This window comes from Somniosus microcephalus, chromosome 13 (genome assembly GCF_052327205.1).
Source record: "Somniosus microcephalus isolate GS21.2 chromosome 13, FLI_Smic_1.0, whole genome shotgun sequence".
Classification (NCBI taxonomy): Eukaryota; Metazoa; Chordata; class Chondrichthyes; order Squaliformes; family Somniosidae; genus Somniosus; species Somniosus microcephalus.
Genome location: NC_140999.1, coordinates 54,653,482 through 54,681,184, shown reverse-complemented (window position 1 = coordinate 54,681,184; position 27,703 = coordinate 54,653,482). Strand labels below are relative to the sequence as shown.

Below are 27,703 nucleotides of genomic sequence, written 5' to 3'. Positions count from 1 at the left end.
GATTTTAACGACCGGTCCTTATTAACAAGCCGCTAGCCGACCCGCTGACCAAAAAAGGTAGGAGGTCGGCGGAAGGCAACTGCCCAGCCATTAAACCCGGGCAGCAGGCGGAGGCCATCACCGGGGACCCGCAGGAACGGTCCTCAACACAAGGTAAGTGAGTCCGGGTCGGGGAAGTGCGGGCAAGCGAGGCCCAGGATTTCCTCGTGGGCTCAGAGGAGCAGTCCTGCTCCTCCTGGCCCTCAAGGAAACTTAGATTTTTTTAAAAACTTAACTTGCTGGGCATTTACTATCCCTGGCTCCTGTTCCCATTAATTTTAATTGTCAGAGATTTTAAAAACTTAAAAATAATTTATTTTTTAACTTTTCCTTTCTGTCTCTTATCTCTCTCTCACTCAATCCCATCTTTCTTTCCCTCTCTTTATTTTCTTTCTGTACATGATTTTACATTGAAGCAAATATTCAAACTGACACTTGCTGGTTTAGACTCCGCGTGCCTCAGTGAGGATTCTTCAATCTGATTGGTTCAGGAGACACGTTGCTTGCTCTGTCCACTGATCCCCTGTAGAAGGCGCTGCACCGAAATGGCTCTCTAAGTACCGCAGTGTAAAAGCCCACACAAAGTCTGTGGAACAGTGCAAATGCAATGAATAACGAGTGCGGTTCATTCACCGCTGACTGCAAAATCGTATATAGCACCATCACTGAGAGCTGACACAGCAAGGGCTTTAGATAATAGCTCTTGTTTGGACAATGAAGGTAGCCTAGCCTCACTCACCTGCATAGGGATTGTTCTATAACAAAGGACAGGCCACATTTATCATGGCAGCATTTTCTGAATTAATTAGAATTGGTTCAGTTTTGTACCGTTTGACTTCAGATTCCATCCCAACAATTCACAGCCTGCTATTAATCCTGTAATGTGCTACGTTACTTTGTACATCATCCCTCCTTTCATTAATGGTATCAATGTTAAAGATGGTCAACTGTGGACAACCCAATTGATGTGGAAGTCCTGCACACCACCACCCCCATCCAATTGCTGGAAGGAAAATCCAGCCATGGGTGTCTGAAGTGGGAAGAGTTCCATTCCCCAGCATGAGCATTCCCCTCGCCTCAATGAGCACAATTTTATTTTAGAAAAACCTTTTGGAATTTTATGCATAAGTGATCTTATGAATGATGTGACAATACAGTGAAGATCACCGGGGACCACAGGATTGTGCGACTCCTGCCTTCTGTAGTGCTTTGCTGGTTTGTGATCTTTTGCACTTTTTGATCACTATATTTGAATTCTACTGCAATCAGCTATTGTTCTTCAAGCTGTATGCCCAAACTACTGCTGTTGACACGAACCATTTCCCCGAAGTCCTGTGCATGAATTCCTACCTCCACTCCAGTTTTGTGCATCCGTGAACCTGAGGTGGGGCTTATACATTGGTTGAAACTGCTTAGCCACCAGGATTGAAAGCCATAGTGCAACTTTCACAGTAGATATAAAAGTACCGTAAATATTGCCCAGAGATTACCACACTTACCTTTATTTTGTTTTCTTGCATATATGGATAATGTTTCCAGTAGGAGATGTGCATTAAAATGGATTGAAGCAGGAGGTGGTGTGCATGTCTTCCTTCTTGTATCAGTTTGCCCCATCCGTTGTGGGAGCATGTTATATGGCTGACGAGGGTCTTGTAACAGGCCGCCAGTACTACACCATTGCCTACTCCAGACATATTGTGCAAAACACTCTGAAAATGGCTTTAAACTGAACTGGAATGTCAGCAATGGAAGAAAAGGACTTAAAAACGTGCCTGTTACCTGGCTTCAAACTGGAAATAAGGAAACTGACTGAGGCAGTTGCAGGGCTAGACCTAAAGGACTGCCATCTCAAAAGTGCCAGGATTTACAGGGACTGGGCAGATGGAACACAGTGACCTTTGCTGGTGCTTTATATCCTTACGTTCCTATGTAATTCCCAAATGGCTGTTAAGAGATTTTTCTGATTTCATAAAGAAAACTAGTAGCTACGGAGCTCCAGTTTTCGAATTTGCACCATGTTCCCTGCGGATGGCTTGGATTATTATATTTATATGCCCAGCAGCGGCACTCATTGTGCTGGAGGCCAGCTTCCGATTTCAATGTGCGCATGATGTGCTCTCCCAATTTCCCTCACTCTTGATTGACATGACAAACACGAAGCACAAAACAGAATCAAATATCACCCAATCCCATAGCTGAATGGACAGGAGTACTGGTAAACTGTTTTAATGCTTCTTTCAAGGATTGTACCACACTAGTTGTTGCTAGGAGACAGCACTGAGAAAGTAAGTCTTGAGAGACTTGAGTCAACATTTAATATTGCCCTCGATCAGGAAGAAATATACAAGAAACTGGTTGTAATATGCTGTTTGTGACTCCGCCAAACCTTCACTGCCCTCATTATAACTGAGCAATCCTAATTCTCAAACCTGAGATCGATCTGACAGTCAAAATAGCTCTTGCTCTTACCCAAGATAAACTGTGCATTGAAATAGTTCTCTTGTGCAATGGTATCACCGGAAGTATCGAGGATACGGTACATTGCAACAGTGGCAACACTTCAAAAATACTTCATTAGCTGTAACGCACTTGAGGACGTCCTGAGATCATGAAAGGTGCTACAGTATATAAATCCAAGTTTGTTTTTCCTATGGCAAGGCAAATCAAAATGGTGGCTCCCATTGAAGCTACTTTATTTTGCAATGGTCTCACCCACCTTAAGGAGCACTGTGGTAAAGAAAGTCAAAATGGTGGATCTGGTTAGCAAAGCTCCATTAATAAGATGATCAAGCAAGAAATCCCACTATTTTCACTTGGGTTATCACATGCTCCTTAACGCAAATTAAATGACTGTGTAATAGATTCAATATAACAGAGATTGGGGAAAAAATAGATGGTATGAGCAGCTGTCATAGCATATTGGACCATTGATTCCCTTGTACATAGACATACTGATCAAGAGGACACCTTGAAGGAATGACCCAGAGCATTTCTCCAGACAATCTTCCTTTAATACAAAGTCAACATATCTACATACACAGTGGTTTTTATAACCAATTATATTTTCAGTTATAAGTAACAGTTGTTCAAAAGCAATAATCACTTGGCCCTCATACAAATGACAGTTCCTTTGTTTTTTCAACATCCCATTAATTTGGCTGTGTCATACTGGTTAAGTCTGGCAACTTTCACGAGTTATTGAGTAAATTCATCACAGACGTTGACAAGGAACACGTCGGAATAAACCAGGTAGCAGTCTCGAGCCCCAGGCTAATTTCTGCCTATCCCAACATATCGGAGTTCCATTTTGGGGCAAAATAAAGAAAGAAAGCAATCTTAATAAATGGAGCACATCCTTAAAATGGTACAAAGAAAGCTCTTTTAACACTCGGAATCCAATGATATATAGCCAGTCACAAACATTTCTACAGTGAAAAAATAGACTGTCTTTAAACATAATATGAACAAATAAATGTATTTTAAATGTTTTTTTTGTTTCTTTTAATTTGACATAATTTTTTTGTTAAAAAAGGAACAAATACACAATTAAAAAAAAGAGTATGTTTGTCGTATGTTACAAAACACAAAAGGATTTCAAGAAAACCGCTCACAAATTCAACCTTTTCTGCTTTCGTTCCCCTTTGCCTTGATGTTCTCCTCACCCGATGAGGTCATCAAGATTTAGTTTGTTTTCTCTCCTGTGGATGTTGTTTATGCATTTCTTTGAAGCTCTATCATTATGGGCTTCCTATTTGCAGACCCACGGCTAAATGGTGAAAAAGATCTTTTCTGATGCAATCCACTTTTAGACATTTTATACTAAGGTTGGGTGGGGGTGGGCTAGGGGCCTTCTATACCCGTCAGCCTGTTGGCTGCTAATTTGGTGGACAGAACAATGGTCAATGACATTACTGAAACATCACAGGGGCTCTTCACTACACGACAAATATATAACTATTAACTTTATAAAAAGATCATTGAAAAGCTTATCTTATAAAAAGCAGGGACCATGGTAGAAGCTGAACCACGTCTGGGGTTCACACTGAAGTCTGATATTTATGTAAAATAAGATTTAAGCAAATAACACTCAAGATTAAGTATTGTACCCCATAGAGACCTCCAGATTGGCTGTTATTGTAATTTTTCCTCACCGAGAGAGATAAATGAAGTATGAGTTTCTCACTGCCAACTACCATTGACCTCTGCCAATCAGAAAGATAGGAAGTTAGGGTTAAAGTTCAAAGGGTGGGGCTGTTGGGTCAGTCTGCAAACCATGTGGCATGAGATGGGCATCAAGCCCGATGGTAAAATATTTTATAACTTTAGAGGAATGGAATTGTGGTATGCATAGCGCTTTAAAGAGTATCTTGGATGCAAATCATTTTTTGTTCAATTTGCCAATCATTGTGTTACTAAACAGCTTGTAAACCACAAATTCCTGCTGATGGTCATTCTTTCCATGAGAATATTGTTGCAGGAAAGTGCCCATTTGGTACTGGTGTTTTTAGTTGCTTCATTTAATTTGGTTGATTAAAATATTGCTGACTATTTCAAAAACTTAACATGTCAATGCAAGATTTGTCACCCAATATTTCCCCCTTTCTGAAGTGGAGAAACTGCAATAATTCTTTCCACTGATGAATATATATGGCAGCACATTTAGAAAAAGAGCCTTTTCTGTTTAATGTAATACTCATCCCAAACCTTTCCTTCGCCATCTTTGATGGCACCAAAACTGCCCAAAATACCAACCACTGCCTCAGCACCGTAACATTTGCATCTTGGAGCACCTGGTTTGCAAAAATCAGGACTTCCTACTGACCTTTCCCCCAAAACAACCCTTTTGAAAGATATCAATCGAGGCTGGGGGGACCAGACAAGCGGCCATAATGCCAGCCATTCATGAAGCTTGTGATGTCCAATGGGCCTTTACAGCTGTAAAGGATGTGGATTGGTGGGGAAGAGGGGGCATGACTAGGGATGTTAATAAATAGGATAATATTTTCAAAAGTGTCACAAAACACTCAATTATATTTCTTTAATATTTTTATTATTCAGTAATATTAATTTTTTTCAGCCCAACAAAAAAGGCTCCGTTATGGTTGTCTTCCCACTTTCTCCCAAACGAGTACAATTAGCAGGATTATTGCATTATTATGTTTACACGAACAGATGACACAATTATCTGAAGGACTTTCCCACTTCACCATTCTCTGGTGACATTCCTAGCAGCAGAAGGGCAGGTTGTGAACTGCCAAGACCAGAATTCCTAACTTGAAGACGGTGGTGAAAACGGATTAGCTGTCCTGAGGGTTTTGTTACATTAAACTTCTTCACGAGCCCCCGAGATTATACAAGTATGGTTCTCGGCCCACATAGGAAGGGCGTAGTGGTGTTCTGTCCAGCCATCACACTCATCACTTTTATGTTGTCATTATTTAAATATGGGTGCTCCCTCAGATATAACTGTCCATCATTCCCTTCTCAGCCTGGTCACTTAGATGGATGCAATACTAGGTTTGTATTTATGATCAAGAGATGCTTTGGTGTAAATGCGATATTTCTTTATAATTCATTCTTTTCCTTCCTTCCGTATTATTTTCTACTATCTCCTTACTGTCTCCTAGCTGCGCAATCCCTCGCTCAAAATGGCAAGGAGGGGCCTTTTTCCAGTCCTCCTTTGACCAAACAGGAGGAGTTGGGTGGTTGCACGATTGATTGACACACCCTTTGCTTTCTTGTGCCTCGGCTTCACTTCAGGCCGCTGACCCGGCTGAAACTGTCAGCTCATCACTTTGAGGATAAATGTCCTCGTGCCTCTGGCATGGGCTTGCTAGTGCCACCAGCTGAGGTGATGGTTTTTATACCGCTTTCAGGTTTTCAACCGACCTCAATGGACAAGGTCAGTAATGTCTACCCCTACGTACCCTCTCGAAATGAGCGCATTGTCACCTAATGCTGACGGCCGCAATACTTCGCCCAGGTGCAGCTCCTTCACCGTTGCAGCATTAAAATAATGGCAAAAAAATGGGAAACAATCATGAAGAGACCTAAAGTAGGTTCACAATGGGATCTGACGTAGGGAGAAGGCACAGATACAGAACATGCATAGCTGAAGCATGGCCCAGTGAGGACTGCCAGGGGGGAAAGAAAAAAAAACGCTATCCTTAATGACCACACAGTAGCTGAAACCAATCAGAAAGGACATCTGCAGTAAATGTAGTTTTGTGAGCGATCTCCTTCAATGCTTTTCCATAGCTTTGATTAGTAAAAGGATTTTTAAGCAAGCAGAACTCTAATGATGTAACCAAAGACAGGATCCCATCTTTTCATGTTTTCCCTTCATCCGCTTTCTGAATGACATTTTGCTTGTGTGTCCTTAATATTTCATCAGACAGTCCACACAGGAGTAAATCCAGATCCATTTCACCACAGTTGAACACTTGAGGTAAGTAGGACTTGTCCGACAATTAAAATGATTCCCCCCCCCCCCCCCCCAACAGACCAGGGTCCTTCTTCTCTTCTGGGTTACAACATTGAGTTCCCTTAGGGTCCATCCGAAATATCTTCCCCCTGGCGGTGGTTAGAATTAAAGTACTTTTCAAGCACGCTATATGGCTCAGAAGAGGCGCTCCGTGTCCATTGTGGCCTGTTGGGAGTTTGGTGATCAATGGCTTTTTACGTTGCATAATGATCAAAACTCCCAAGATACTCCAACGCCGCTTGATAGCAGAACTGATACTCATCCTGAAAACACAGAAACGGAAGCTTCAGCAAAGGAGAATGAACATTTAATGATTTTTGCTGGTCTCTAACCAAGTCTGAAGACAAAAATACTTATTGTGAATAAAAAAAATTAAATTTATATAGCCCCTTTCACATCCTCAGGATGTCCCAAAGTGCTTCACAGCCAATTAATTACTTTTTGAAGCCATGGTGTGGAGATGCCGGAGTTGGACTGGGGTGGACAAATGTAAGAAGTCACACAACACCAGGTTATAGTCCAACAGCTTTATTTGAAATCACAAGCTTTCGGAGCGCTGCTCCTTCGTCAGGTGAAGTGGAGAAATGCATAAAGACACAGCTTATATAATCAGAGAATAATGTCAGATGGTTACAGGTAATCTTTCCAACTGCCATTTATCACACCTCGGCAGAGAGATAATCACAGCAATCAAAGGTGTGAATGGTGTCCAAACAGGTCAGTCAGGAAAACATTACATCAAAGAACAATGAGGTGGGGTCACAAGGGGTCAAATATTGCAGATGCTGGGGTCTGTATGAAAAACAAAAAAAGACAAAAAAAACATTATTTTTGCTGGAAGTCACAGCAGGTCCGGCCGCATCTGTGTAGAGAGAACAAGCCAATGTCGACTCGAGTCTGGATGACCCTGCGTCAGGTGGGGTTACATGTAGCATGACATGAACCCAAGATCTCGGTTGAGGCTGTCCTCATGGGTGCGGAACTTGGCTATCAGTTTCTGCTCGACGATTTTGCGTTGTCGTGTGTCTCGAAGGCCGCCTTGGAGAATGCGTGCCCGAAGATCGGAGGCTGAATGTCCTTGTCTGCTGAAGTGTTCCCCGACTGGGAGGGAACACTCCTGCCTGGTGATTGTTGCGCGGTGTCCGTTCATCCGTTGTTGCTGTGTCTGCATGGTCTTGCCGATGTACCATGCTCCGGGGCATCCTTTCCTGCAACGTATGAGGTAGACAACGTTGGCCAAGTCACATGAGTATGTACCATGTACCTGGTGGGTGGTGTCCTCACGTGTGATGATGGTATCTGTGTTGATGATCTGGCATGTCTTGCAGAGGTTGCTGTGGCAGGGTTGTGTGGTGTCGTGGTCGCTGTTCTCCTGAAAGCTGGGTAATTTGCTGCGAACGATGGTCTGTTTGAGGTTAGGCGGCTGTTTGAAAGCGAGTAGTGGAGGCGTGGGGATGGCCTTAGCGAGGTGTTCGTCGTCATCGATGACATGTTGAAGGCTGCGAAGAACATGGCGTAGTTTCTCCGCTCCGGGGAAGTACTGGACGACGAAGGGTACTCTGTTGGTTGTGCCCCGTGTTTGTCTTCTGAGGAGGTCTATGCGATTTTTCGCTGTGGCCCGTCGGAACTGTCGATCGACGAGTCGAGCGTCGTATCCCGTTCTTACAAGGGTGTCTTTCAGTGTCTGTAGGTGTCCATCGCGTTCCTCCTCATCTGAGCAGATCCTGTGTATTCGCAGGGCTTGTCCATAGGGGATGGCTTCTTTAACGTGGTTAGGGTGGAAGCTGGAGAAGTGAAGCATCGTGAGGTTGTCCGTGGGCTTGCGGTAGAGTGAAGTGCTGAGGTGTCCGTCTTTGATGGAGATTCGTGTGTCCAAGAATGAAACCGATTCTGAGGAGTAGTCCATGGTGAGTTTGATGGTGGGATGGAACTTGTTGATGTTATCGTGTAGTCTTTTCAGTGATTCTTCGCCGTGGGTCCATAGGAAGAAAATGTCGTCGATGTATCTGGTGTATAGCGTTGGTTGGAGATCCTGTGCAGCGAAGAAGTCTTGCTCGAACTTGTGCATGAAGATGTTTGCGTATTGGGGTGCGAATTTGGTCCCCATGGCTGTTCTCTGTGTTTGGGTAAAGAACTGGTTGTCGAAGGTGAAGACATTGTGGTCAAGGATGAAGCGGATGAGTTGTAGGATGGCGTCTGGAGATTGGCTGTTGTTGGTGTTGAGTACTGAGGCTGTCGCAGCGATGCCGTCATCGTGGGGGATACTGGTGTAGAGTGCCGAGACGTCCATCGTGGCGAGGAGTGTTCCTGGTTCAACTGGTCCATGGGTGCTGAGTTTCTGTAAGAAGTCTGTAGTATCGCGACAGAAGCTGGGGGTTCCCTGTACGATGGGTTTCAGGATGCCCTCGACATATCCAGAGAGGTTCTCACACAGGGTTCCATTGCCTGATGCGATAGGACGTCCGGGTGTGTTGGCTTTGTGTATCTTTGGGAGGCAGTAGAAGTCTCCCACGCGGGGAGTACGTGGGATGAGAGCATGTAGGATGCTTTGAAGGTCTGGATCGAAGGTCTTGATCAGTCTGTTGAGTTGGCGGGTGTGTTCTTTGGTCGGATCTGCGGGTAACTGTCTGTAGTGTTCCTGGTTGTCCAGTTGTCGGTATACTTCTTTGCAATAGTCCGTTCTGTTCTGTATGACAATGGCGCCTCCTTTGTCTACTGGTTTGATGACGATGTTGCAGTTGGTCTTGAGAGCGTGGATGGCGTTGCGTTGTGCTCGGGTGACATTCTGGACTGTCTTGTGAGTGCGGCTGATGAATCTGGCGTTGATGCATCTCCTGACAGCTCCACACACACACTGTCTGTGTGGAGTTTGCACATTCTCCCCGTGTTTGCGTGGGTTTCCTCCGGGTGCTCCGGTTTCCTCCCACAGTCCAAAGATGTGCGGGTTAGGTTGATTGGCCATGATAAAAATTGGCCCTTAGTGTTAGGGGGGATTAAATACGTGGGGTTACAGGGTTACGGGGATAGGGCTTGGGTGGGATGGTTGTCGGTGTAGGGACCGGGTGCTAGGGTTTGGATGATCAGCCATGATCTCGTTGAATGGCGGAGCAGGCTCGAAGGGCCGAATGGCCTACTCCTGCTCCTATCTTCTATGTTTCTATGTTGAGCATACATGTCAAGCTTAGGGCAGCGACCCTCTGGAGGGGTCCAATTTGACTCTTTCTTCTTCGGTTGCTGCACTGCGGATCCCTCTGTCTGCTGTTCCGGATCATTGATTGTCTCATTGGGTTCGCTGCTGACATCTTGGGATTTGTGGAAGAATTCCCGGAGCCTCATTCTCCTGATGAATTCCTCTGTGTCTGCCGCGAGACTGATGGGGTCCATTTTGGTGGTGGGGCAGAAATTGAGCCCTCGGCTGAGAACTTCAATTTCGTCTGGTTGAAGGGTGTGGTCGGACAGGTTGACGATGGATTTCCCTGTGGTTTCAACCATGGTACCGGGGGAGGCTTGGTTGCTGCTGCTGGTGATGCCGAGTTTCTCAAGCTTCCTGTTCTTGGTGTGCATGTAATGTTTTCCTGACTGACCTGTTTGGACACCATTCACACCTTTGATTGCTGTGATTATCTCTCTGCCGAGATGTGATAAATGGCAGTTGGAAAGATTACCTGTAACCATCTGACATTATTCTCTGACTATATAAGCTGTGTCTTTATGCATTTCTCCACTTCACCTGACGAAGGAGCAGCGCTCCGAAAGCTTGTGATTTCAAATAAAGCTGTTGGACTATAACCTGGTGTTGTGTGACTTCTTACTTTTTGAAGTTTAGTTACTGTAGGGAAACACAGCAGCCAATTTCCACACAGCAAGGTCCCACAAAACCAATGAAATAAGTGATCATATAATCTGTTTTAGTGGTGTTGGTTGAAGAACTCATGCTGGCGAGGATACCAGGAGAACTTGCCTGTCACAGGACCTTTTACATCTACCTAGGGGGCAGACTCTCTCTCTCTCGGGAATACACACTCCTTGGCTGCCATTTCTCTACAAAATACTGGATGCAACTCAAACAAAGGGGGGTCTATTATTCTCAGTGTGTGAAGCAGGAAAAAAAATTCTTTCACAAAACAGTTACTGATTCTTAATGTGGACACTGCTCAAGCTACTGTCCACGACGAGAGGAAAATATCCTCCCTGGACAGGGATCACGGACGTTTCCTGTAAGAGCTCCCTCTATAGAAAGTGACAGCTCCCACTAATACTGCAAAAACGGTGGAAATGTTAGTTGCAAACAGTAGAATCAATAGAGTAGTAAAACAGGCGTGCAAGCCAGTATGTAAGAATGCACACACAGTACAAGTTTACCGGACACCACTTTGCAAGTAACATATTAAACTTGTGTAGGGCAAACCCGGAATCACGGCCTGATCTGACTCCAGATTTAGACTGCATTCACACTACAACTAGCTACAGCTGTAGTTTAAATACACTCCAAGATATTCAGTTGAGAGAAGGTAGAGCCTCTCCTTTCTAAGCAGAGTGAGACAGGCCTGTCACTCCCTCCCGTGCGGCACTGTTGTTCATTTTTAGGAGGCTTGCTTTATAGACCATCACTCTTACACAGGCTACTTCATATCTAGGATGCCCAGCATGACTTTCCCTTTCCCAGTGGTCCCAATGGGATAATGTGAGGGCCACTAGAGACACATACCCGCAGTTCATAGCGCAGCATGCTGTACAGCCCATTCACTATTTAAAAACACACCATTTCGCATCACTGATTTTTACAATTCCTAGGATGACTTCACATGACTTTTTTTATATGAATAAACAGGTCTTCACAGGAGGCAGTGGAGCCCATGAATCACATTTACTTGGGAAGAGCTCAAAAACCTCAACAACCCTTACAAACACTTACCGTTTACTCCTCCTAATTCAAAGTTGCTTAATTCAAATGATCTGACAATTGATTTTTTTTAATGCAATTCCCACTCTGTGTTATTTACATTGCACAATACAAATGATTGGACAATTCATTTTTTAGTGCAACTGTTGAATTGTCAGCAGTAGATTTATCTAGTTTGCTTAGCCAGCCCATCCGATAGATATACTGCCAACCTAAAAACAAAGGCTGAACGTGACTGAGGTGAGTATCGGAGATCAGTGTTTAATATTCAATATAGAGGATCAAATTTCATTTCTAGAGGGATGGAATTGAAAAGCAGAGAAGTTATGTTAAAACTTGTGTTGAACCTTGGTTAGACCACACTTGGAGTAGTGCGCACAGTTCTGGTCTCCATATTACCAAAATAGATATAGAGGCACTGGAGAAGGTGCAAAAAATATTAACAGGATTGAAAGCAGAATTGGGTGGTTATAACTATCAGGAAAGACTGAACAGGCTGGGGCTCTTTTCTCTAGAAAAGAGAAGGCTGAGGGGTGACCTAACAGAGGTCTTTAAAATTAAGAGTAAAGTTTCCTCGACTCTAACCAACCCTGTGCTTTAGCTCCAATCTCAGAAGAGCACCCCTTATTGCACCAGGTGATATTTTTCCCATTCCCCACACTGCGTTCTGTGGCCTCTGAGTGAGATTGCCAATTCAGTGCCAATCAGTATGAAATTAGGGGCTGAACTTGATTGAGACTGCCCAAACCCAACTCCCTTACAGGTAGAAGATAGTGGAGACTTTGATCTCATCAGTCTGTACTAGATGCGAACATAGGTGCTACAGTTAAATAGCCAGTGTCAAACAGGCAAGAGTTTCAATTATTAATTTTTTTTTAAATGCCAATTTGCTCCCTTCCCCTGAAGGTGCTGACTCCCGACTGAGCTATAGGTCCACCCACCTGTACCTGACACAAGTGGCCATTTTTAATGTGTGAGCTACGACAGCGAGTGTCAATAGGCTGTTTGACAACAGGGACATCACAATTGAGCCTGACGTCCACAAACATGCAGCTCCAGCAGGGGGTACAGGTTAACAATCGGGAACAGTGACACTGACCAATTCCCCATCCCAACTCATTGATGCTCAGGCCAATTGTAGCGGCCCTCCTGAGATCAACTGTCTCTGCATGGACTCACTAGGTCAACTCGGAGGGGAAGTAGACCAACTACATGTGCTACAGTGGAACATTGCACCTTGTTTATAATAATACCAGTCCCTGTACATATTATAGGGAAGTTCAGACCCTGTACATATTATAGGGAAGAGCAGTCCTGTACATATTATAGGGGAGCACAGACCCTGCACATATTATAGGGGAGCACAGTCCCTGTATATATTATAGGGGAGTACAGACCCTGTATATATTATAGGGGAGCACAGACCCTGTACATATTATAGGGGAGCACAGACCCTGTATATATTATAGGGGAGCACAGACCCTGTATATATTATAGGGGAGCACAGACCCTGTACATATTATAGGGGAGCACAGTCCCTGTACATATTATAGGGGAGCACAGACCCTGCACATATTATAGGGGAGCACAGACCCTGTACATATTATAGGGGAGCACAGACCCTGTACATATTATAGGGGAGCACAGTCCCTGTATATATTATAGGGGAGCACAGTCCCTGTATATATTATAGGGGAGCACAGACCCTGTACATATTATAGGGGAGCACAGACCCTGTATATATTATAGGGGAGCACAGACCCTGTACATATTATAGGGGAGCACAGACCCTGTATATATTATAGGGGAGCACAGTCCCTGTATATATTATAGGAGAGCACAGACCCTGTACATATTATAGGGGAGCACAGTCCCTGGACATATTAATAGGGGAGCACAGTCCCTGTATATATTAATAGGGGAGCACAGACCCTGTACATATTATAGGGGAGCACAGACCCTGTATATATTATAGGGGAGCACAGACCCTGTATATATTAATAGGGGAGCACAGTCCCTGTATATATTAATAGAGGAGCACAGTCCCTGTATATATTATAGGGGAGCACAGACCCTGTACATATTATAGGGGAGCACAGACCCTGTACATATTATAGGGGAGCACAGTCCCTGTACATATTATAGGGGAGCACAGACCCTGTACATATTATAGGGGAGCACAGACCCTGTACATATTATAGGGGAGCACAGACCCTGTACATATTATAGGAGAGCACAGTCCCTGTATATATTATAGGAGGGCACAGTCCCTGTTTATATTAATAGGGGAGCACAGACCCTGCACATGTTATAGGGGAGCACAGTCCCTGTATATATTATAGGGGAGCACAGTCCCTGTATATATTATAGGAGAGCACAGTCCCTGTACATATTATAGGAGGGCACAGTCCCTGTTTATATTAATAGGGGAGCACAGACCCTGCACATATTATAGGGGAGCACAGTCCCTGTATATATTATAGGGGAGCACAGTCCCTGTATATATTATAGGAGAGCACAGTCCCTGTATATATTAATAGGGGAGCACAGACCCTGCACATATTATAGGGGAGCACAGTCCCTGTATATATTATAGGGGAGCACAGACCCTGCACATATTATAGGGGAGCACAGACCCTGTACATATTATAGGGGAGCACAGACCCTGTACATATTATAGGGGAGCACAGACCCTGTACATATTATAGGGGAGCACAGTCCCTGTATATATTAATAGGGGAGCACAGTCCCTGTATATATTAATAGGGGAGCACAGACCCTGTATATATTAATAGGGGAGCACAGACCCTGCACATATTATAGGGGAGCACAGTCCCTGTACATATTATAGGGGAGCACAGTCCCTGTATATATTAATAGGGGAGCACAGACCCTGTATATATTATAGGGGAGCACAGACCCTGTATATATTAATAGGGGAGCACAGACCCTGTACATATTATAGGAGAGCACAGACCCTGTACATATTATAGGGGAGCACAGTCCCTGTATATATTAATAGGGGAGCACAGACCCTGTACATATTATAGGGGAGCACAGTCCCTGTATATATTAATAGGGGAGCACAGTCCCTGTATATATTATAGGGGAGCACAGTCCCTGTACATATTATAGGAGAGCACAGTCCCTGTACATATTATAGGAGAGCACAGTCCCTGTATATATTATAGGAGAGCACAGTCCCTGTATATATTAATAGGGGAGCACAGACCCTGCACATATTATAGGGGAGCACAGTCCCTGTATATATTATAGGAGAGCACAGTCCCTGTATATATTATAGGGGAGCACAGTCCCTGTACATATTATAGGGGAGCACAGTCCCTGTATATATTATAGGGGAGCACAGTCCCTGTACATATTATAGGAGAGCACAGACCCTGTATATATTAATAGGGGAGCACAGTCCCTGTACATATTAATAGGGGAGCACAGACCCTGTATATATTAATAGGGGAGCACAGTCCCTGTACATATTATAGGAGAGCACAGTCCCTGTATATATTATAGGGGAGCACAGTCCCTGTACATATTATAGGAGAGCACAGACCCTGTATATATTAATAGGGGAGCACAGTCCCTGTATATATTAATAGGGGAGCACAGACCCTGCACATATTATAGGGGAGCACAGTCCCTGTATATATTATAGGGGAGCACAGACCCTGCACATATTATAGGGGAGCACCGATGTTAGTGCTGGTGAATGAACACTCTCTATATCAGGCACCAGGCATCACTGGCATATTCAAGGTGTGTAATAAGGTGCTGTTTCCTCTCCATTGCGGAGTGGGATGCCGAGGTCAAATCTCTCACTGCCCTTACCTCTGTCTGTACCATGGCTGGTCGCTGTGTTCGGAGCATCTTGACAGTCTGGAAAATGTCCACTACCCCTTCGTATCTCATTCTTTCCAAGACGATGCTGAGTGTAATAAAAACCCCAGTCCTCCCGACTCCAGCACTAATAACAACAGGAAGGAGTTCACGTTAGATTGTACAAATCAGAGACAAAATTACTTTTTTCTTTACTGATATCCCTCCTCTTCTGTATACGCAGCCTCGGGAAGCAGTGCATTTCCACAAACCCTGTGGCTGGCACCCCTCTGGTACCTTCATTGTCTATTCTTCACATGTAAGACTGGACAGGGTGTCGGAAAGCTGTTTCGCTCTGAGGGGCATCGCAACTAAATGTGATCTGATTGCTGTCCACAAACGTGCAATTCCTACTGGTGAAGGCGGGGGATGGGAAGGGGTTGGTCACAGTTTAGAAATCAGAAGCGAGAACCTGGGTTTCTTTTATCCCGCCTCAGCCCAAGGCAATTTAACCAATTTCAGTAGCTCAATGGCTGCCCTGGCACAGGAACCATGGTGGTCTACTTAACTGCTTAAATTTTTATAATCAGCTACCTCAGCACAGACCATCAAACATAGTTTGTATGGCTCAGTATCACACTGGGTACTACATCCACCAACTGAACCATCAGAGACCATAGTCACCTTCAACCTGGACCTTGGTGATCTCTGCCCTGACAAGTTTGAAGCCCGGTAAACACATGGTCACACACTCAGAGATTCCTGGTGTACATGGCTCAGCATACATAATATACAGAGATAGACAGTGATAGCGAGCGAGCTTTACAAAGCAACATACGGGCTGGCCGGTAAGTAGACTGGTATTTTGGGGCCCTGTTGAACTGCCTGTTGCACTGATGTTGATAGCCACTGGATCTGTTTTGGCTGCACTCTCTCTATGGCAGGTGCATGTTCCTCTCCCATGGTGCCTGATACATGTGGGGTGGGGATGTGTCAGCCTATGGTCATGGGCCAAGAATGGAGGCCAGATTTGGGACAATTCCTTGTGATTCAGTCTCAGAGTACAGAGAGAGTACATTCATGTTTTTGACTGGGCTACCTTCCATAGTGTATTTAGTTTCATTGGTGGACTGTTCATTTTTATAGATGAGGACTGATTCCGTGATCCAGTGCTCCCAGTGGGGTGCAGCGCGCACAGGCAAAGTATCTTGGGAATTTGCAGGTGTGCAGCCCAGATTATAGAAACACCCCATAGGGTTCACAAAATGCCCTGTATGGAATTCCCCCTATGACTCAGCTGCACTTCCCATTGGAAAACTGATCCGCACAAACCAGGAAGGTCAATCGCTGGTCAGCGTGGAGTGAGCTAATCTCATCCTGGCTGCCTGCAATTAGTCTTGGTGTCCTGGCGTTAGGAAAGGAGAAACCCGCCAAGGTTCCCACTGCTGATCACTATCTAGTGACTCCTGCTGGACAGGACAGGATCCAGCTCACCTGTGATGCCTTCCACAATGTGGCGGCATTAGCAGGTGCAGGGGCCCAAGGGCTACAATGTGCCTGATGGGCTCGGTGTAGCCCAATGTGGTCAGTAAAGAATTATTTAAGTTAGGAAGACTCTCCATAATGTGAGTGGAGCATCTGAGTATCTCACTGAGCACCAAAGTCCAATTATTGCGTGCTTCAGCTGCATGCCAATCGCCAGAAGAACTCCCTGCTCTTCGAGTAGTGCCAAGGGATCATTTACGTATACCGGAGTATGGCCCTCAGTTTAACGTCTCAACTGAGAGACGTCACCTTCAACAATGCAGCTCTCCCTCAGTACTGTGCTGAAGTATCAGCCTGGATTATGTGCTCAACTCCTGGAGTGGAGCGTGAACCCACAACCTTCTGATTCCGAGGCAAGAATGCTACCAACTGAGCCAAGCCGACACTTGACAGTAACTATTCCAGGGACGCCTCATATGTCAAAAGCCTTTACTTAGGCTGGGTTTAAAGCATACTGCTCCATCAAATACAGCATCTGTAACTTACCTGCAATGAACTGAGATGGGGCCATCTTGGCCAAACTGTTCCTTGGTTTTATGCACTTGTCCTATAAAGTCAATGAAACCCTCTCCGGATTTTGGCACTCCTTGCTCTGGCCAGTCTGTAAACTGGAACTGCCGGACAGTCCGTGACTGGCCATCCTGTAGAGGAAAAGGAACCGAATTAGGCACTGGAGAGTGAGCAGCAACACCCCTGGATATCCATACTGGTTGATAATGTATCTTAATTAAAAAATCGCTGGACTAAACAGCCTTCCTGCCAATGCAGCCGTCTATGGGCAGGCCACTTCTTTCAATCCTTGCCACCACGTCCCGATTTACGTTCAGACAAACAAAACATCCAGGAGACACGGCCCTATGTTTCTGTTGACACAGCTAAGTTTGGTCTTTTTGTGTTTAGAGTGAACGGGGTCCAAAATCCAACGCAGACTGATGCGATGAAAGTCTCCTCTGCCTGATAGAAGTAAGCATCCTATGCAAATTGAGCTTAGGAAGTCTCAACCAAGATCCCAGTAGGCATGGTCTTACAGAACAAAACTACCTTCAATTGGACAATGAATTGGAAATAAAATGGAAAATGTTATTGATTTAAAGTGTTAACCGAAAGACTATACAGCAAGCCCTCAGTACTATACTGAGGTGTCAGCCTGGATTACATGCTCCAGTCCGCAGTGAAGCTTGAACCCACGACTTTCTGACTCAGAGGCAAGAGTGTTACTGCTGAACCAAGGTTGACACTATCTACTCAAATCTCATCATTCTGATCATTCCCTGTACCTTTTAATATGTTTCTTCTTCAAGTTGTTATGTAATACCCTCTTATATTGATTCAGCTTCACCAGCCACTTGTGGTAAAGCATTCCATATTCTAATAACTCCTTGTATGAAAAGTTCCTTCTAAACTCTGCCTGTGTTTTCATGATGTCTGGAAGTTTGGTCCCTCCTTTTTCCCTTCTCACTGTTGTGTAAATTGTGTTGTTCCCCTTTGGCCACAGAAAATTGAGCATGCTATTGGGCCAATCACAATTCCCACATTTTAATAGTTTTGCATCTTGCTGTTGCTGTAGAAAATGATGCCAGCATATAAAGGGAGTGGTTAGAAAAAAACATCATTATGAAAGGACTTGTAGGAATGTAGAATACTTTGCCACAAGTAATGTTTGGCTGAATCAATTATAGCATTCAAAAAGGTACAGGACAATTATTTAAATAGGAATATAAAAGGGTATGGGGAGAAAGCAGGAAAATAGCATGAGTTTGGGGGTGAAAACAGGAAAATGGGGCTGGGTAAAATCAGCCCCCAAGAGGCCTCCTTCTGCGTTAAGTATTTCTACATTTCTAAACACCAAGCACTCCTTGTGGCACCTGGGGGATAGAGAGAATAATTGAATCTGCTCGATGGGACTTGGCAGGAAGGATTGTGAAGTGTTGTTTCCCAAACCAGCGAGCACTTCACAGACATGGAAACTAATCATTCCTGTGACACTTTCCCTTTGACAACAACTGGGGTGGGCCCTGGGCAGTAAAAAAAAATCATGTGTTCCAGTTCATTGGTTTTTGATGCAGCGAAATCCGCCTGGAGTTTTGCAAAAGCTTGGCAGTAATGCGGCTGGGAGTGAGCAGGCAGGAGAAAGGCTGGGGTCGATAATGAGTCTTTGCAGCTATTCAATAATGTAAATTCAAACAAGTCCCCCTCTGGGAAATCTTCTGCAAGCCTATCAAACATTTGACAAGGATTGAAAATGCTCTCCTCTTCAAAATGGAAGCTTTCTAACAGGCTCTGATTGGGGCGGAGTATTTTAATACCTCGCGTTTCCCTATCACCCACTGTTGCACAGTGAGTCCAGGCTATTTGCCTTCATAGGCTGCTTAGGTGCCTACAATGGAGCCATGTGGACCACATGTAAAGCGTGTCAGCTGTGGTTCAATGGGTAGCACACTCGTCTTCGAGTCAGAAGCTTGTGGGTTCAAGTCCCACTCCAGCTACTTGAGCACATAAAGCTAGGCTGACTCTCCAGTGCTGAGGGAGTGCTGCACTAGTCAGAGGTGCCGCCTTTCGGATGAGACATTAAACCGAGGCCCCGTCTGCTCGCTCAGGTGGACGTAAAATATCACATGGCACCATTTCGAAGAAGAGCAGGGGAGTTATCCCCAGTGTCCTGGCCAATATTTATCCCTCAACCAACATAACAAAAACAGATTATCGGGTCATTATCACATTGCTGTTTGTGGAAGCTTGCTGTGCGTAAATTGGCTGCCGTGTTTCCCACATTACAACAGTGACTACACTTCAAAAGTGCTTCATTGGCTGTAAAGAACTTTGAGATGTCCGGTGGTCATGAAAGGCGCTATATAAATGTGAGTTTTTCTTTCTTTCTTAGGCTGGTTTTGAAGCATACGGCTCCTTCAAATACAGCATCTGTAACTTACCTGCAATGAACTGAGATGGGACCAAATTGGAATTGGAAAGGATTTGGTCTGGCGGAATTCTATACCACGGCAGTGAATGGACAAGGGTTTGGTCCATTGAAATTCCAGCTTTGGTTGGGTGTTTATCTGGAGTAGATTGAGACTGCAGTGATTTCTGTGACATGGTTTAACTTGCCACACAGTTGTGATCTGGTATATTAGTGAACTCTTCTGAAGCAATGTTGATTGGAAAAAAGCTGTGGGAGGCTTCTTCCCCATGGTGTTGCAGTATGAGGGAACTGAGCACAGGATCAGCTCATCATAAAACACCCAGCCTGGCCACTGCGGAAGCTTCTCACTGCGGCAACTGCTGCAGTCTCAAATTTTGGTGATGTTGTTTTCTTAATTTTGTCTGAAGTAAATGTCAGCCTTGGCTCAGTGGTAGCACTCTCACCTCTGAATCAGAAGGTTGTGGGTTCAAACCCCCCGTCCAGCAACTCGAGCACAGAATACAGGCTGACACTTCAGTGCAATGCTGAGGGAGTGCTGCACTGTCGGAGGTGCCGTCTTTTGGATGAGACGTTAAACCGAGGCCCCGCCTGCCCTCTCAGGTGGACGTTAAAGATCCCACGGCGCTATTCGAAGAAGAGCAAGGGAGTTCTTCCCAGTGTCCTGGCTAATTTTTATCCCTCAACCAACATTACCAAAACACGTTATCTAATTATGTATCTTATTGCTGTTTATGGGACCTTACTCTTTGCAAATTGTCTGCTCTGTTTCCTACATTACATCAGTGACTACACTGCAATAGTACTTCACTGACTGTAAAGAGCTTTGCGATGTCCTGAGGTTGTGGAAGGTATTCAATAAGTGCAAGTCCTTTCCTTTTTTCCTCTTTTAAAATTAAGCAAAAATAAGTTTACAGATAGGATTGGTGCATAATGGCCCAGTAATTCCGTTCCAAACGCGCGAGTACGGTCGGGGTACTCACGCGTCTGGCTGGAGGAAATGCCGGTTTTCAGCATGCACAGCGCATGTGGGGAAAACCGGCATTTCCTGTCCTCTGAACGAAGGGGTTCAGAGGCACAGCGCGTGCGACTGCACAGGCAGCGCGTGCGCAGTGAACTTCGTCGATTTCATTCATGGATTCAGTGACGTTAAGTCCTTACAACTTACACATGAAAAAAGCATGTGTAAAGTTGCTCCAGAGGCTGCGGAGGAAGATATATTTTATCGTAGAGCTTCTGAAAGGCAATATTTTTGTTTGGGAAAGGGAGGAAAGTTATTTTAAGAAATGCTGAGATAAGTTTTAAAGTTTAATTTTTTTTTTTTTTAAACGGGTTTTCAGTACTGAAAGTCATAATTAAATACATACATTCATACACATAAGTAAAGGACTATATACAGACATACATACATAATTACTTAAAAGAATATATTACTGATGAAAAGTTTCTTTCTTAAAAATGTTGGAGTCATTTTCACATTTAATAAACACGGCAAATTCAATTCACATAGCCACAATTGCTCCTTCTACCTACAGTACTGAAAACCCGTTTTAAAAAACAAAAATAAACTTTAAAACTTACCTCAGCATTTCTTAAAATAACTTTCCTCCCTTTCCCAAACAAAAATATTGCCTTTCAGAAGCTCCACGATAAAATATATCTTCCTCCGCAGCCTCTGGAGCAACTGTACTCATTCTTTTTTCATGTGTAAGTTGTAAGGACTTAACCTCACTGAAAGCATGAATGAAACCGGCGAATTTTACTGCGCACGCGCTGCCTGTGCAGTCGCACGCATTCTGCCTCTGAACCCCTTCGTTCAGAGGACAGGAAATGCCGGTTGTCCCCGCATGCGCTGTGCATGCTGAAAACCGGCATTTCCTCCGGCCAGACGTGTGAGTGCCCCGACCGTACTCACGCGTTTGGAACGGAATTGCTGGGCCAACATTTTACATGTCAATAAAATGAAAAATTTAACAATTGCACGATTTGCCCCCTCGCATCTGCGACTGAGGGTCCAAGGAGGTGCATTGCGCAAGAGGTCATCGTCGTACGTATCCTCACACTGTTCCCTTTCAGGAACTGTATGAAGTGGTGGAAGGATTTCTGGCCACGTTAACGCTCCTTCCGTGACCATAACCATCTTCATACCAGCCATTAGGGTGGTTAGTCCTATGGCGTGAGGGTTTTACGGGCTCCCACAACCCATCTGAGGGGGGGGGGGGGCCACCCACACCTGCGGACGCAAGTATCCCGCTGCATGTCCACCCAGAATTTATAGTTGGAGCTCCGACTCCACTTGCCGGGACTGTCTGGAGCGGGGTTCGAAACCCTACTCCTTCTGGCCCAGCGGCGGGGATGCTTACCGCTACGCAAAAGGCCCACTCCGCGCAAAAGGTGACACCCATACGTTTCCTGCGCCTTTTCCCTCCCCGTGACTGGAGCCCTATGCTGCCACTTGAAAGACCAAGCTATCGTCTGTCCTTTTTGCGGCGCCTTTGACTTCTCATTACCAATGATGAGCAGGCGCTGCGCCTCCACCTCGTTGAGGAGATTGCTGAGGTCATCATCAGTTCAATTGTGAGTTCTTTTAATGCCGTAAATTGTGCTCATTCCAGCCATTTCACGTTGCTAATCTGAGTGGGCCTTTGGCGTAGCGGTAGCATCCCCGCCGCTGGGCCACACGGCGTAGGGTTTCTAACCCCGCTCCAGACAGTCCCGGCAAGTGGAGTCGGAGCTCCGGCTCTAAATTCTGGGTAGACATCCAGTGGGATATTTGCATCCGTGGGTGTGGGTGGCCCCCCCCCCCTCGTATAGGTTGTGGGAGCCCGTAAAACCCTCCCGCCATAGGACTAACCACCCTAATGGCTGGTACAAAGATGGTTACGGTCACGGAAGGAGCATTAATCACGGCCAGAAATCCTTCCACCACTTCATACAGTTCCCCAAAGGGAACAGTGTGAAGACACGTACAACGACGATGTTGCTAATTAAATAAATGGAATGAAAAAAATGCTTTCAGGGCTTTTAAAAGTCTTTAAATCGCTTTAATTCTGTTTAAAGCTACTTCAGATTCTTCAAAATAATGTAAACGTTTTTAAAAGTTTATAAAAGTTACCAAAAGCTTCTTAAAAATACCAAAAACCTATTTAAAATGCTGCTCTACATGTAAAAATGCTTTGCAGCTTGTGAGAAACATTGGGGGCGTGTCCTTTTAAAATGAGACCTCAAGGGGCGTGTCTCACTTGCACAGCGCGCTCCAGGCTTCGCGCTGGCTGCACTCCTGGGCGGTGTGACGTCAGACGCTGCCCGGGAGTCAACATTTTAAAACAGGAATTCCAGGCGTCCCTGAAGCTCAACGGCCGGCGCGTCGGCTAAGTGCAGATCGGGGGCTTGCACGCGCGGCAAGCCCCCGACCCGAATTTCTGCCCCAATGTGTTCATCGTGTCAGCCATGTTTTGCAGAACATGTTACCATAACAACATAGCCCTGGAACATAAACTGCCCTGCACCAATCACATACTGTCTCTTTCGATATTGGAAGTGAAACATGCAATGGAATTGATTCTGACTTAAAGGGACCAAAATGCAAAGCCCCACCACTAGATTTCCAGGATTCATAGCGCCAGGGATCAGTTATAAAATCATTAAAGAGCCCATGATTGTACTCATACCTCCTCTACTGCACCACCACTGACCTGACACCTAGGGCTGGATTTTACCAGCCCTGAGGAGGCGGGTCTGGAGACGGGACTGCTGGGAAAATCCCAAAAAATGGGAGCGGGTCCCAAACCCGCTCCCAACCCACCTCCAACCAATCTTCCCGGGAGTTGGGTCCCCGATTTGCACAGGAACTCGACTCCTAGCAGCGGAAAGAGGATCATAGCCACTTAACTGCCTGTTAACAGGTAGTTAAGAGGCTTTTTCCAATTTTTCGACTGCTGCTGCCGGCTTCCCGATGTCGGGAAACCCTGCCAGGGTAAGTGAGGCGTGCTGTGGGTCTGTTGTTATGTTGGTGTTTGGATGACAGCTGCAGAAGTAGTGTGAATGATGCAATGGGACACTGGTTAGTATCAGAGGTAAGGAAATGTGAAAGTAATTTTTAATGTGGTTAGATGTTTCTGCAGGTGACAAGCTGTGAAGTGTTTGTGTAGCCTCATCTCATCGGGAGAAGTGACAGATGGCTTCTGCAATCTCAGCTGCAGCTGCCATCTGTTTTATCCTAAGGAGAGAGTAATTGGAGAGCCTGGGTTCAAGGGCTCACCTTTGGACAGGGATTGTCAGTGTTTGACAGCACCTCAATGCTGTCAAACACTGTCAAATCATCTGTCAAACAAGTGTGGTGCATATGCCTTTAAGAAAACCGGCAGATGAAGCATCATCAACTGACGTCATCTGACACCGGCTTTCCCTTAATTGTCCGGCAAGCCCAATCAGGGCAAAATAGCGTCTGTTCGTCAGACGTTGCTGGGGGCGGGACTGGAATCCGAAAACCAGCAGTCCCGCCTCGAACTCGGCCTGGAAGGTAAGATTCCACCCCTAGTCACTAAACCACCACTGCAGGATAGAGCATGCAGCTAATTTTGCAGGCACTCCTTGGCCATCATAATGGAGATAACGTTTTAACACATTAATGTGGCGTGTTCAAAAATAATTCATAGGACAGTTCTCGCTCTCTCTGTTTTAAGGGATTGATCCGTTTGATTTTGAAATGGTCAAACATGGACTTTAAGAAATTAAGATCTAAAGCCCTATTTTGACTCCTTTTTTCTTTATTTTGGGACTGTGCTTTTTTAAAAATCAAGTGATTTCAGGCAGTCAATGAGTTAGTACTTCTCTTTATAGCTGCTTGGGGCAATTGCGGTATTGATGGCCAATTCTGTTAAGCTCAGTATAATGCTCAATGCTCGTAACTGCAGTTAAGTGGCTAGTTAGTGCCTAATTTATATCACACCTTATTTCCCTCTCTCGCTGATGTGCTCACGCTCACTCCTCTGCTGACAGTGTACACGCTTGCTGGATTCTGGCATCATTGGGGGCAGGCCACCTACTGCTACCTGACCCGAGTGATCAATCTGTATGTGTGTGTTCCGGGATATTCAACCATGGCAGGCTATCACAATCGTGCCAAGCCTGTCCTCACCTGATGACAACAAACATACCCTTGTAGCACGGATCAATTGATAGTGATCAGGAGCCAAATGACCAATTTCTTTCTCCCTGACCAGGAGTGCCAAGTCCAATTATAATATTCCTACTGCTAGACTGGCTGACATCAGCTAAGCCCGAGATCAGGGACCTTTCCTGGGCTGTATGATTCTCCTCCACATTGGGCAGGGCACTGAGCCATCAAGGGGAACAAAATTCAGGTTTCTAGCAGTGATTGCAGATTTATCTTTCTTCATATCACTGGTTCTTATCCATCTCCACAACTTACAGCACCCCCTCCCCTACAATATAACAGCCTGAGCTATGAACATCAGGAAAATATGACTGAGGCTTGTGGAAGATTCATATAGCGCAATATCATGCTGCTCTGAATCAACCCAGATTGCTTTGAAATGCAGTGACTGCTGTCTTGCATAGTCATTTGGCACATAGCAAGATCCCACAAAGAGCTGCGAGATGAATAACCAGTTAATCGGGTTTCTGTTGGTGGTGGTTGAGGGAAAATGCTGCCCGAGACTCTGCTTTTCTACAAACAGTGCCATGGGATCTTTAATGTCCTGAATGTTGGTTTAACATTGCACCTCTGACAGTGCAACACTTCCTCAGTACCGACTATGTTCTCAAGTCCGGGACTGGGGCTCAAACCCACAGCCCTCTTAACTCTCCATGGCAACAATGCTACCAACATAAGCCGTGCTGACATGATCAAATAGAGAGGAGACTGCAAACTCAATGGCCCAGATAAAGCTCTCCATATTTTTAAGAATGCAACACACCAGAAGAAGTCATATTTTTAAACTAAGATGCGTGAATCACGCTCCAAAATGAGTGAAGGTTGACAGCTTAGCTTAGATTTCCCAATCAGGATTACTTGAATGCTGGCGGTAACCTGTTTAAAATAAATGGGTTGCTACTGGTGTTAAAACAGCACTGAGAGGAATATCCTGCCCCTTCAGTGAATACCCCTGTAAAAACCCAACTATATCTAGGCCCTTGGGTTAATACCCCTGTAAAACCCCTTTAACTCCAGGCCCTTCAGTTTATACCTCTATAAAACTCCATCTAAATCCAGGCCCTTGGTAAAACCCCTGTAAAACTCCATCTAAATCCAGGCCCTTGGTAAAACTCCTGTAAAACCCATTTGTATCCAGGCCCTTGGGTAAAGTCCAGTGCTTTAAATATAAAATGAACCTTTTTTCATCATAGTGAATAATTCCTTGCTGGAAGTGGCCCTTTTGAGAGTAATTAGCTTATAATTTTTGCTCAGAATAACATCACTGAGCTAGGATCAACAGGAGTCTTCCCTGGCCTCAACTCTAGTTATTATTAAGCGTTGTCAACGCTCTCGGTTTCGCGAGCAATGTATTAATTCTGCGCTATTGCTTTAATGCGTGCAATTCACCGCGATAAAAAATGAAATGCTTCTATTTCTGTAGCGTTTTGTCGTGGCGAAGCTCTAAAGCTTGCATCACACAATGAATTACTTTTGGACTGTGGTGGCTTTGGTTGGTAGACAATCGCGCCAACCATTTTGCACTAGCAACGACCTATGAGCAGCAATGGAATGAACGACAAAAAAGTAAATAAAGAGGGTGTTCCATCCCTGTGAACGCTGCAAATTAGTGCAAAAATCAATGAATTATGAATGAAATCACAAGTGTTGGAACCACTGATATGCAATTTGTTTCTGTTTCACTTGAGAAGCCCAGTAATGGAAGGTATAATCTTGGTCAGGTCAGACATGCGGATAATGACTTCCCTTTGAAGATCAACTTTGCCTGGTTTTACTATTTATTCCTGTTTTGTAAGACTTTATTTTGGTTTTGACAGGCATGGTTGGACTGATAAGTCTACCTGTTAAGGGTCTGGGAATCATTGAGATAATAGACTGGCTGGCATGGGTTAATAGACATAACATATCAACACTATGCACATTTTTTTATGGATTTATACAATTGACGTGAATGTCAACAGTGAAACTAGGCCTTTCAGGAGATGTGCTCTGATTATTTACTGGAGGGAGTGAGCGGAGCAAGAGATCTTCTGAAAAAATACACATTACATTTAAGAGGGGATGACCCTGGGAGGAGTTATATTCTGTGTAAAAGGCATGGTTCTCCCAAATCAGTAGAAAGGAGCGATGGGGAGGTCTAGTTACAAAGTGTCTTTGTTGCGTGAGGAAGGTCTAATGGTCAGTGCATACCACAATGGAATATCGCACACTCTTTCCTATTCTTTTCAAGGACCTTAAACATGTGAAACTCCTTACCTCCCTCAGTCTTCCCTCCTACAACCTACAGACTTTTAAAACTCACGCTTGGCACCACCTAATTACCATTTATCTAGTCTCCTCTCCTACTCTTCTCAGCCTTGGTGGTGTCCTGTCCCTTTACCTAGATTTTTTAATTGAAAGTGAATTAGTGTATTGGTGAGAGATTGAGAAGCCAGTGTAAGTAGCGGGGAGCACTTGTGTTCACCTTTAGTTATCTCGTGTCTCCTGTTCCAGCATAAAATCCATTGCTTCATCACTACAGCTTTACTAAAGCACTTTTCTTGCATTTTTTGACACAAGACAAAGCTTCTTATCTGATAAGCAGTCCTTCGCTCACCTCCAACCTCTCTCCACTGCAATCTTGTTGAACCACCGCCAAAACCTGAGCTTGAGCTCAGCCCAGAAGGAGTTACCAGTAGAGGGACTGAGCACCAGAGTCAGGTAGGGCACTGCCCTTTCACCTCAAGGAACAGCGGGCAAGTCCAGATGTGGCAGGTCAATGGAAGTGTCTCATTGGGGGTTGGCACTGCAGTGCTGCGGTTT

At 44.9% G+C, this 27,703-nt stretch overlaps 1 protein-coding gene across 1 annotated transcript in view; it reads right to left on the bottom strand.

The window, feature by feature from the left end:
• Positions 1 to 3,028: 3,028 nt before the first annotated feature.
• The window catches only part of LOC147108325 (receptor-type tyrosine-protein phosphatase delta-like), a 620,473-nt gene continuing 595,798 nt past the window's right edge, over positions 3,029 to 27,703 (bottom strand). The window contains exons 36-38 of the mRNA XM_086004913.1: positions 17,292 to 17,446; positions 15,273 to 15,408; positions 3,029 to 6,786 (exon numbers count right to left, since the gene is read on the bottom strand). Of these exons, the coding sequence (XP_085861039.1) occupies positions 6,718 to 6,786; positions 15,273 to 15,408; positions 17,292 to 17,446 (360 nt within the window). The 3' untranslated portion in view covers positions 3,029 to 6,717. The remainder of the gene's footprint in view (positions 6,787 to 15,272; positions 15,409 to 17,291; positions 17,447 to 27,703) is intronic.